Genomic DNA, 12,298 nt, shown 5'->3' with positions numbered 1-12,298 from the left:
AGGGCATCCGGCTGTAAAACATTGCTTCAAAAAGGGGACCACGGTGCACAAAAAGGCCAACCCCTGCCCTGCGGGGGAAAATGGCCTCTAAAGTTGGCTTTATGTACATGTATATGTATATATATGCCTGGTGTTGCCTTAGCAGTTAGGGTGCCGGCTTGGGATCTTAGGATCCTGAGTTCAAATCCCAGTCGATTGTTGAATTAACGCCAAGGGGTTGACTCAGCCAGTCATCCTTCCGAGGTCGGCAAATTGAGTACCAGTTCACTGGTAATTCCATGTGTGTCGCAAAAGGCGACCAACAGGGTTGGCGGCAGGAAGGGCATCCGGCCATAAAACATTGCTTCAAAAAAAGAGAGCAAGGTGCCCGAAAAAGGCCAACCCCTGCGCTGTGGGGAAAAATGACCTCTAAAGGTGGTTCTTCTTCCTGTGTCTGCCCCTCAGAAAGCGGACCTGGCAATAGCTCCTCTGACCATCACCTACATGCGTGAGAAGGTCATAGACTTCTCCAAACCGTTCATGATGCTGGGAATTTCCATTTTGTACCACAAAGCAAATGGTACCAACCATGGTGTCTTCTCCTTCCTCAACCCTTTCTCCCCGGCCATCTGGATGTACATTCTGCTGGCATGTTTTGGAGTGAGCTGCGTTCTCTTCGTCATTGCCAGGTATTGGGGAAAGCTAGAGACCTTACCACGTGCTTTGCCGAGTCATTTGTAGAGGGCAGCATGATGAGAGCTCGGTGATACTTTTTGGGTCCGTGATTGATCGTGCCAGTATGGTTTTGCCACATGATGGATATCTCAAAAAAGTCAGATATCAAACGTGTAGTTTCCAACAAACATCATTGTCAACTTCCATCGGGTCAACTTCCATCGGGCCTCCGATTTTTTTTTTTTTTTTTTTTTTAAGCTATGAGACTATCACCACTTGTTGTGAGCACCAAGATGCTCTGCCAAGAATATGGATTTCCGTAAGAGGAGATGAGCTATCATTTTGCAACCTTGCCAAATTACAAATTTCTGCTCTTACCTACAGAGGGTACTGCATCAGCAACACAGCAGCGCCCCAGGAAATGAAGCTTCCCTCAGCCATGTGCTGCATGCAAAAGAAGAAGAAGAAGATGGGTCTCCCTTAATCCAGCCTATTTTTAGTTGTCTGCCCGAAAGAAGGTTTCAGTGTTGCTGTCTCAGTGTCTCATGGCACGAATTGCACTTGCTGGTTTGCATTTGCCTTCACAGCTGTAGTCAGGTCAGGAATCTGTCATTTGTTCAAGGTGAATGAAAGACACCTTGGGATGTTTAACGTCCACCAGCTAATGCTAATAGATTGGGACACCCAGGGGAACGGGGGAGCTAATCCACAAAATGACCGCTTCTCATTGTTTCTCATGACTGAGCACACTGTACTTCGATCAACGTTCTGTTGATTTTACCTATTAAAATTGATAGGATTTCAAGTGCGCGTTAAATGTGTTGTAAGGTTCAGTAAATTATTACATTAATGCAAGTTCAGTAAATGGGCAGAGTTAGATCATGGAATGTGGATAAGGCTTAGGTATGAAGGCCCAAATCACCTTAATGTTTACCATTGGTATTTTCCTCGACTCCTCTGTTGTACACCGCACCTTTCCTATGCCATCTCCAGGCATTGCAAATCGTCATTGCCGGGCACCGAAGGGGGCTCGGCAGTGACGCGCGCTGAAAGGGAGTACTCAGTTTTCACTCTGGTTGTTTGTTTTCTTGCTTTCTTGGTTGTCCGGGCGATATCTCAGCCATCCTTTGAGCGAGGAAGCTGAAATTTCGGCACAATAGTGAGCAAGTCCTTTGTCAAAAACTCTATTTTTGGTTTTTTGATTAATCAATAAATTGATGAGTTATTTAATTATTAGCGATTAATTAAGTACTTATTTAATTAATCGAATTTCCTTTCTCTTCTGGCCATTATCTCAGCCACCTTTTGAGTTAGGAAGCTGATATTTGGACATGCCAATTACCAGGTGATTTGGCTGCAAAGGCTATTTTTGATTTATTAATTAATCAATTAATCGATTAATTTTTTAATTTTTTGATTAATGACAATTTTTTTTAAAGTTACAGATTCTGATGAAATGGTGGTGGTTTATGTGTTCTCTGACCGAATTGATTAATAATTTAATTTTTTATGATTATTATTTATTTATTTTCATTATTTATCATTTATTTATTTTCTTTCTCATTTGGCCAATATCTCAGGAACCTTTTGAGCTCAGAAGCTAATATTTGGACAAGAGTGACCAAGTGATGTGGCTATCAAGGATATTTTTGATTTATTGATTAATCAATTAATCAATGAATCGATTAATTATTTAATTATTCGATTAATTAGTAAAAAAAAAATAATTCCCCCAGTTACAGATTCTGATGAAATAGTGGTGGTTTATGTGTTCTGTGACCGAATTGATTGATAATTTGATTTTTTAATCATTATTATTTATTTATTTTCATTATTAATCATTTATTTATTTTCTTTCTCATTTGGCCAATATCTCAGGAACATTTTGAGCTGGGAAGCTAATATTTGGACATGACAGTGACCAAGTGATGTGGCTATCAAGGATATTTTTGATTTATTGATTAATCATTTAATCGATTAATTATTTATTGATTAATTGATTAATTATTTATTGATTAATCAAGTAATTATTTAATTTTTTATTAATGACTTATTTAATTAAATTTCTAAAAGATACATCTTCGGATGAAGCACTAGTGGTTTAGTTAAGCTATTAGCCAATTGATTAAGAAAATATTTTGTGATAATCTTTTATTGATTTTAATCATACAATTAATCAATCAATTAGCGTACACCTCTCCCTCCCAATGCAGCCTCTATGAGCTGCACTGCGGTATTGCCGGGCGCCAGAGGCGCCTCGGCAATGCCGCGCTGTAGGATATTTAATTATTTGGCATGGGGGCGGTGTACTTTGAATGTATCTGTACTTGTTCAGGGTTTAATTGGTATTGCTTATACTCAACAACTCACCTGATATCTGATGCAGAGGTACTGTACATGCCATCATGGAACAGATATTTGCCATGCCTTGGGCAGTTCCGATCATTCCGTGGATAAGATGTAAGCACAGGACGAATCCCAAAAAAATCCCCTAGAAATCATAAAACTGGTGTTTGCTTAGTAAAGCAAAATAATAAATAAAATAATAATAATAATAATAAAAGCATATAAAAAAAAGTCCAGAATTGCTCATTTCTCGCGGAGGAATGGGGGAAGAAAATCTGTCATTTGTAGCTTCTGAAGGGGACGGGGAGCAGGGAGGGAAAGGGACTCAACTCTCAGGATTCCCATTGGAGATCACAGCGGTAATTGGAAGAATATTGTCATTAATAGTAAAATGCTATTGCATCTGGTATTTTGGCACGACAGAAAAAAATTAATTTTTCATTCAAACACAAATGAGTGAAACATCCACATCGCCCTCAACACAGTCATCATTCAAGATGGCTTCTTGCCAATAAAGCAAAACAAAGCGGTTGTCAATGGAGCTTTTGCAGCTATGATTCCTTAGGTTCCTTTCACTAGCCTCCAGCAGCCAAAACAAAGGGCAGACCGTGGTCCGTGTATAGGGGTACGGTTATGGCCTTGCGTTTCAAACTCTGCCTACAATGATGATGTACGACATGTACGACTGTCTGTGATGTCATCATGTCTGTGATGTACGACATCATTAAAATAAAGGGTTACACACAACCATTATTTAGTAGAAGAGATACCTTTGGTCTAAATTGCTGGCCTTTAAATGTGTGCACCAGTTTGCCTGTGATTCACATATGATTAGGACATAATATGAATGTTTTGATTTGATAAGAAATTGTTAAAATGGTTAAAATGTTTTTTTTTACGTCTCCGCCCCATTATGTTTTCGGGTGTCCGTCCGTCCGTCCGTCTGTCCATACGGGCTAAACCTCGTTTTTCTCAGCAACCACATGTCCAATTGAGACTAAACTTTCAGGATAGGAGTGACACCCATGCAGAATGTTTTTATGATAATTGTGACGTCATAGGTCACGTGGTGTGGCAGCCATCTTAGATTAAACGCAAATGATTAAAAATATATTTCTCAGAAACCGCTGAATGGAAAAAATTGAAACTTGGCACATTGTCAAGTACTCCCAATGGGGAACAAAAGCATGATAATGATGATATCATAGGTGAAGAGGTATATCAGCCAAAAATATAATAATCCAATTCCTTATCCTAAAATCTGAAATTGCCTGCATATTATCTATGACCTATTTGTATTGAAATATTAAATTTATGGCATCATAGGTCACATTGTTTGGCAGTCATATTGGATTCAACCCAAAACCTTAAAAAACATCTTCTCTCAAACCACCAATCGATTGACTCGAAACTTTATGTGCGTCATTGACTTGGCATGGCGATTAAAAGATGATCATGAAAACATCATTGGTCACATGGTGTGGCAGCCATATTGGGTGAAGGAAAATATTAAATAATGATATCTCTGAAACCACTTACCCTATTGATGCGAAATTTTACAAATATCTAGCACCATTGTTGCATATAGTTTGAAAATGATGATATTGTAGGTCACGTGGTTTAGCAGCCATCTTGGATATAAAAACGAACCTTATCCGATCAACACGAAACTTCACAAACGTGATCCCCTATCCATACATATGCAGAGTGTACATTTGTTAAGGTCATATATCACGTGGTGTGGCAGCCATATTAGCTTGAAAGCTGATATTTTTTAAAATCCCTTTCTGTGAAACCACTTTACCGACCGATGTGAAACCTGTCATGGCTGGTGAAAATGTGATACTTGAAAACAGCTGAAGGGATTTAAATCAAACTTGTTTATTTTTAGGATGGTGAACAAGGGCATCTACCCGTTGTGGGACTATGCAGAGGCATATTGGTGACAAAGTCGCATTGCTCTCGTTTTTTACTGCTCCTGTAACTAATAAGACCAACAGAGGAGCTTGCCCTAGTAGCCCAAGATATTATGGAACAAACGACGCATTATTATTTGTAAACTGCACTGGTTTAACTTAGGCAATATTGGGAACCATTGAGTATAAAGACCACTAAGTTGCATGGTTTTGATGCATTTTCCATGTCGTTTCTTGCTAATTGGATTGCAAACATTAACTAACTGACTTTCTTTCACCTTGTGCATAAAACATAAATCTTCACAAAAACTACATTCATGTCCCAGGCTTGTTTGACAACCTTGTCAAACAAAAAGTTTTCAGCTTATCTCCCATTGTGATCCTCTCTTAAACCTGAACTTTCATCATTAGCATTTGATGTCATAGATTTTTTTTTTATAGTTTGATTATCATCATTGTGCCTCCTTTGTAACACGATTAACCCTCCCCACCCTTATTTCATGTTTTTCCCACATTCCTTCCTGGTCATAAACAACTGCTTGACTACTTTTGACTGAAAAATCAAAGTTTCACAAACAATTCACAGTTATGTGACCTACACTACTCACAATAAGTTAGGGATATTGGCAGGTTCTTTGGTGTGGTTGATTTTGTGTATTAATTATGTTGAAAAAAGTTGTTGGTCCTAATTCTATGGTTATTAATGAGTGTGAAAAAACACAGCATTCTTGATTTCAATACCCCAACCCTAACCCCTATAAAAAAAAAACTCACTCCCACAATATCCCTAACTTATTGTGAGTAGTGTATTATGAATATGTCTCTAAACTCTAAAGATCTGAAGTACCTCATCATTATTTCCTCACTTAATGCCCTGCAAATGACATCATCGATTATGTGATATACCAAATTATTCTATGTTATACATCTCAGGAATGTAAAGTGGTTGAAAACTAAGATTGTGCACAGATCCTTATCGTGAGAATGAGTAAAAAATAAATAAATAAACATTTTGTTCTTCCTCATGCCACATCCTACAGGACATCATCAATTAAGTAATGCCTTAGATTGCAGCAAGTTTATCATATCAGGGTTGGTGTGTCTTGCAAAGCTGGATATTTAAACCTCTATATATTGAGGAGTTTGAAATATCTAAATTCTGGAGCAATTTCACAAAGGTGTTTTGAAGGTTCTGGTTTAACGTGTGCCAGAGGGGTCTTGCGCTCATCAGTCAGGTTTGACACTTTCATTTAACGAGGCATTTACGTTTCAAGTTTTAGTTTCTTTTTTTAAATGAATTACAATAAAAAACAATTTTCATATTAGACAATGAAAACATGAAGTAAAATAAAAAATTGTATGATATAAATAAGTAGAACACAAAAACATAATGTTGCACACTTCATTTCTTAATTTCACATGGAGGAACTTAATAAAAAGCAAGTTTGTAAATTTTCGATCCTTGGTATAAATCTCAATTAACCACTGAAGACACAAAGTTTGGAATGAAAAAGGGACAAATGAGAAGGAAAAGAATAGGAAAAGGGGAAAGAAGGTCTACATATCTACTACATTATGCACATTATTTCACACACTGTAGTTGTATATTCTAATATGCAGATGAAGTGTGAGGTTAATTATACCATTTCAATGACTCCAGTAACTTATTCATGAATTAAACAGTATGAACTTAAGAGAAATATTTGGAATTTTCATTCAAGCCTTTCATTTCTTTAATATGTAATTCCAGAATCTATGGCTGTTAAAAATAAACACCCTATTTGTGGAATTCTTGGGAATGGTAGATCATAAAAATTAGCCTGTGTTGTGGAGTAGTTGTAATATTAAATATTCTTCATGAATATACTAGGCAACAGCTGTAGCAAGTCATTGCTATTCATTTTAAACATCAATAGTTCTAAATGAAACAGATACAAATCAATCACTTTTAGGAAATTAATTTTATAAAACAAAATATCAGAATTATAACGTATTCCAGTATTTAGAAACAATTGTAATTGCCTTTGTTAAGCAATTCTATCCTTCTATTCTATATTTATTCTATCCAATTTATTTTTTCATGAGCTGTCCCAGGTGAGTAGAGTATACCATAGTTTAAATAAAGTTAAATCAATGTGGAATGCAGCATGGATAACACAGATGAAGGAAAGTGTAATTTCAATTTACTAATAACTCCAACATTTCTTGAAATAATCTTACACAAGTTGTCAACATGGGTTTTCAACAACAATTTATCATCAATTGTTAGAAAACTTTAATACAAGAAACTTTGTTTATATTGACATCGTCGACCATAATATCCCCTGGGAGAGGAAGACGTGGAGAAGATAATGAGAGTGAGAGTGATGGGGGTGGGGGGGGGGGGGGGCAGTGCCGGATTAAGCCTCGGCTGGCCCTAAGGCACGTTTTGAAATTTTAGAGAATGGCCTGAACAATTTAAATTAGATCTCGGGCTCATGGAAATGGACCCCAGACAAAAGATGAACTGATTCATGAACAAAATATTTAATACAAAAAAAGACAAATATTTAACGTGAAAAGAAACTACTTTCAAACTAGTTTAGTCTATACAATTTGCAGTGTATGACAAAACATGCACAGATTTGGCACTTTGCTTTACAGTTTACTAGACCTTAGATTGTAACCTTGCGCGCATTTACAACTGCAGACTCTTCAATTACGGAACTTCAATCCATTTTGGTGGCCCGAATTTTTGGCTGGCCCTAAGGCACATGCCTTGTCTGCCTAATGGTTAATCCGGCAATGGGGGGTTGATAAACAGACAAGAATGATGAGAAGAGGTGAAATGCATAGAAACAACAGACAACAGGCTCCAGTTACTATAACATCCTCCAGAAAAAGGCATTATATATATATATATATAGATATATATATATATAATCATCAAAGTACTGCATTTCTTCCTGTATTCACTCCATACACCTATAAACTACCATTCATTCCTCTTTCACGATTCTTCGAATATAGTCGTAGAATGTATTTAAATTTTTTATCATTACAAAAAATGTGTATTACTTCAATTTGGTCAATGTTTTCAAATTAATTGTTTTTACTTCTCCAAAACTAAACCCAGTGAAAAATTAATTCATTGACATGCCGAGTTTAGTTTTTGCGCAGCACATGTTGTCTCCTTAATGATCGAGGGACACACGATGTTTATTTCATTATTATGAAATATGTTACCTCATATCCTTTGTATGTCAACCAGCAATCTCGTTCGATCTTCATCATGGGATTGTCACCAACACAGGTTGGTCTTGGGGTACCTCAGAATTCTCAGCACGAGGAATAACAGAAAAAGGTCACAATGGTAGGAGTTTCACAAGGTGATGAGATGGTGACATGATCTGGAACAAGCCAAAATGTTTCTGCAGTATTGTATTAGGGTGGCCCTTTTCAGCCATTAAAGAAACAGGTGATGCGTGGAAACTTTCAGCTTTGCAGTAGATCAAATTATTTCCACCATGTTACCTTTTTCACTGAAAGAGGACAGGACGTTCCAGCCGGTGTGCTGAAGCCATCATTCATTAGGCCTGTTGTGATTGGTATTGGCTCATGGTGTGCTCCGGCTCTCCACCATCAACTTGAGCCATAACCTATCCCCCAGTTTTTGCCTTAAAATGTCTTCCAATGTCTTTCAATTTTTAGTCTCGCCAATAACTATGAAAAGTAATTTTGAATAATTCGTTGAAAAAAAAACCACAGAAGGTTCAACACGAACACCTTTGGATGCTATTCCTTGCATTATTGAAACATAGATTTGGTGTGTATTCTGGAAATGCTTTTTGAAACCTCCGTAGAACAACTTGCACCATTAGCAGCAACAATCTCATCACCATCTCAATCTCAGTTTTCAAGGGCAGAGGAGTGACCTTTGTATTTTTTCTACTGTATTTTAAACTGTCCAGAAAAATCTTCCAGACAGTTCCAAAAGTACAATGAACAAATAGTCTTGCTGGTGAAGGCTAGTTTCGATCTGCCTCGGCCGACAGGTAGAACAATCGATGGAATCAGCAGGGCGTTGATTGAGGAATGCTAACCGTCGTGGGAAGCAAGGAGGAGCTATCGTTTTGGGCATTAACCCTTCGTGAACCTTTCCCTGAGCTTCAACACTACTTCAAAAGCTTATATTTACCTGTATGCGGAGAAGCCTCAGAGCTTTAGTCTTCATTGGAAGTATCACTTTATGAGACACACGAACAAAAACAGAAAGTGCTTGTCACACCGATATTTATCGTCCAAGCATATGTATGAAACACCTTTACCTTCACTTTGATGTCAACATAGAAATATTGAACGAAATCGTATATTTAATAAAAATAAGATATAATCTCAATTAATTTTCCTTTTTTATTCAACTGAGGCTATTCTCAAGCAGCAAAAGTAATTTTCAATAAACTCAAAATATTCGTGATATTTTTGCTTTGAGGCTCTACGCATTTCATTTATAGCTCGTAAAAGTTGGCCTTTTCGAAACTCGATCTCCAATCCAAGTATAATTACATTATATTTCCATCAAGTCGTGTCAAAAGGCGGAGCACAAGAGACATGAATATATGAGCATGGATTTGAACAAAAACGCTAATGAAGCAGCTTATCGTGAAGATCCGCACACCACACAATCAACGCTGTTTATTAGTTCGCTCCACACGCAACTCCATCTGGTAATCACTGATTATGGAAACCTCGGAGCTCGGCCTTCACTGAATTTTAATGGAAGGAGCATCTCTGTTTTTGTGTTTTATTTTAAACATGGGTTCAGGCTCGTAATAGAGCTGAGACACACACAGACACACACACACACACACACACACACACACACACACACACACACACACACACACACACACACACAAGGACATACTGATGAGACAAACACTTAACACAGCCACTGAGCTTGGGGGAAGTGACGTCACTATCATCACTTCCCAGAATTCTCTGGGTACCAGTACGTCATAACAATGGCGCAGCTTTTCTCACCGTACTCAGCGGGGCATTTACACAAGAGGAATTTCCTCCTCTTCATGGATGCCATTCGATAGTGATTGTTCATGCTCTATCCTTTTCAAGCAAGGAAGCAGCACATACCGTTTTTAACGTTATTGGTATGACTTGAACCGTTCCAAACCGGACGGGTGTTATTTAGAATACACCATCTCCTTACTGGATTGCGGTTGACTCCTTATGGGAGCTCATCCACCCTTTATTTGCACTCGTTAACCAGGACTTGAGGTTGTCATAAATGTTATAAAAAATATCTCGATATGATGGTAATATTTACCTTAATTTTAATTTCTCCAGCCTGTAAACTTGACCAAAAAAAATGCACCTTTTAATCATGTACATAAAAATTCTGCAACAAAGTCCTTTGAAACACCAATGAGGTGCTTCAGGTGACCATTGTCATGTGATCTGTTATGCAAATCAATGTGCTATCCAAACCACAAGAAAGGAAGGTAAAATGTTGATGACAGAAGTTTGAAATTGATAGAGAAACAAACTCGGTCTTGAGAAGAACCATTCATGCAGACAGTAAGAGATGAGCTATGTAATCGAGGCTTTCAAAAAATGTCACTGTCTTGTTCTTGTGCTAATTTCTGTCTGTCCGTAAGGTGCCCTCACTGCGATGACCGGGCCCTTGTTCTGTGAGAGACGAGAGCGCTTGGAGCTCGAAACGTTCAGTGGTGATTTCTGGTGGGCTCACTCATGGCGGTTCTCACTCGTGATACCTTCTGCCCTCTTTGTTTAGGTTCAGCCCCTACGAGTGGTACAACCCACATCCTTGCAACCCGGACTCCGAGGTCGTGGAAAACAATTTCACTCTGATAAACAGCTTCTGGTTTGGCATTGGAGCTCTCATGCGGCAAGGTAGACGGCTCACGAGGCTGGTACACACCTGGTCACCAGCTTGCCCTGTCCTGTCTTTTACCACTTTACTTGTCCCGCCCCCTCCCCACTCCGCGCTGCTATAGCATCCATCTTTGTATGACCCTATTGACTTCTGCATCCATCCTGCCTTGCGAAACTTTAATCGTTTTGGGGAGCAAGGTTGAGACAAAAAACCCAAAACCATTAATGCCAAAGGGAAAATCGTCAGTTACCACTCATGTTTCAATCAACGGAAGTGTAAACGAGTCTTGTATGAATATTTTGAGTTTTATAATCTTGATATGAATGTTTTGAATCTTGCATCATAAATATTCACTAGTACATGTAGCATAATTCGTATACATCTCCATTTGTTTGACGATATTTTGTTGAGAAACAAATTTCGAAAACAAAATTCTCAGAACAGGGAAGCAAAAATATTAAAATGTTATTCACAAAAATTACCAGCATTACTAAATTAAAATATTAATAAATACTAGTTATTGCTAAAAAAAAATATATTGATATTACTTTATATACAGGGTGAGTCAGAAATATGGTTATTTTTAACACTCCTGTAAAGGAAATAAAAAGTAGTATTTCAAAACAAATTCTTACAAGAAAGTGAAGTACATAACATGCCATTTATTTGTGGAAAAGATCATCTAGGAGATGCACACCATTTCGTCTGATACATTCCTCTAATCTTGGACGCCAATTATTCATGACGTTCTGCAACATGGCCATGTCAATATCATTGATTTAGCGTCTGATGTTTTCCTTAAGTTCCTGAAGAGTTTGTGGACGGTTAACATACACTTTGTCCTTTAGATATGACCACAAGAAATAAGCACATGTAGTCAAATTGGGTGACCTCGCTGGCCATGGAATATCACCGTTTCTGGAAATGACATGCTTTGGAAAGAGCGCCCTTGCAGTAGTCATGGACACTCTGGCGGTGTGGGAGGTTGCACCATCTTACTGAAACCACGTCATTCCTGGACAGTTTGAATTTCATAGGGATAAAAGTTTAAATCCTTATGCAATATGCGGCGTAGTGACGTGTGAGAAATTCTTAAGGCTGATGCATGCTTTCACGCTTTCCGCTGGAGCGATGCGGACTTATCAAAACTGACTCCCTTACACACTTAATGTTTTGTGCCGTTCTTACTGATTTGGGTGCTCCCGGCGGTTTCTCTTTTAAAGTTGAACCGGTCCTCTCAAACTTCTGAACCCATAACTTGATAGCACGAACAGACAGCACATTTCCATGACGTTGAACATTGAAATGGAGTTTGAATTGACGTTGTGCAGCAGTTGCACGATCATTATTCTTGTAAAAAGCTTTGATAGCGAAAGCGCGTTCTTCACCCGACCAGTTCCACATGGTCACTCAAGTGTTCTGCCTGCAAAAAAGAAAACTAAATCAGCAAAAAATAAAAATAATAAAAATGCATGTCATGTACTTCAAT

At 38.0% G+C, this 12,298-nt stretch overlaps 1 protein-coding gene across 2 annotated transcripts in view; it reads left to right on the top strand.

Moving 5' to 3' along the window:
* The window catches only part of LOC137439811 (glutamate receptor ionotropic, kainate 2), a 426,037-nt gene that overhangs the window by 281,619 nt on the left and 132,120 nt on the right, over positions 1 to 12,298 (top strand). For both annotated transcript variants that reach the window (XM_068135931.2, XM_078767891.1), the window contains exons 12-13: positions 445 to 668; positions 10,708 to 10,826. In XM_068135931.2, coding sequence (XP_067992032.2) covers positions 445 to 668; positions 10,708 to 10,826 — 343 coding nt within the window. The remainder of the gene's footprint in view (positions 1 to 444; positions 669 to 10,707; positions 10,827 to 12,298) is intronic.

This window comes from Myxine glutinosa, chromosome 14, assembly GCF_964187855.1.
Source record: "Myxine glutinosa chromosome 14, kmMyxGlut1.1, whole genome shotgun sequence".
NCBI lineage: Eukaryota > Metazoa > Chordata > Myxini > Myxiniformes > Myxinidae > Myxine > Myxine glutinosa.
Note: the sequence above shows the minus strand (reverse complement) of the source record. Positions and strands in the feature narration are given on the sequence as shown.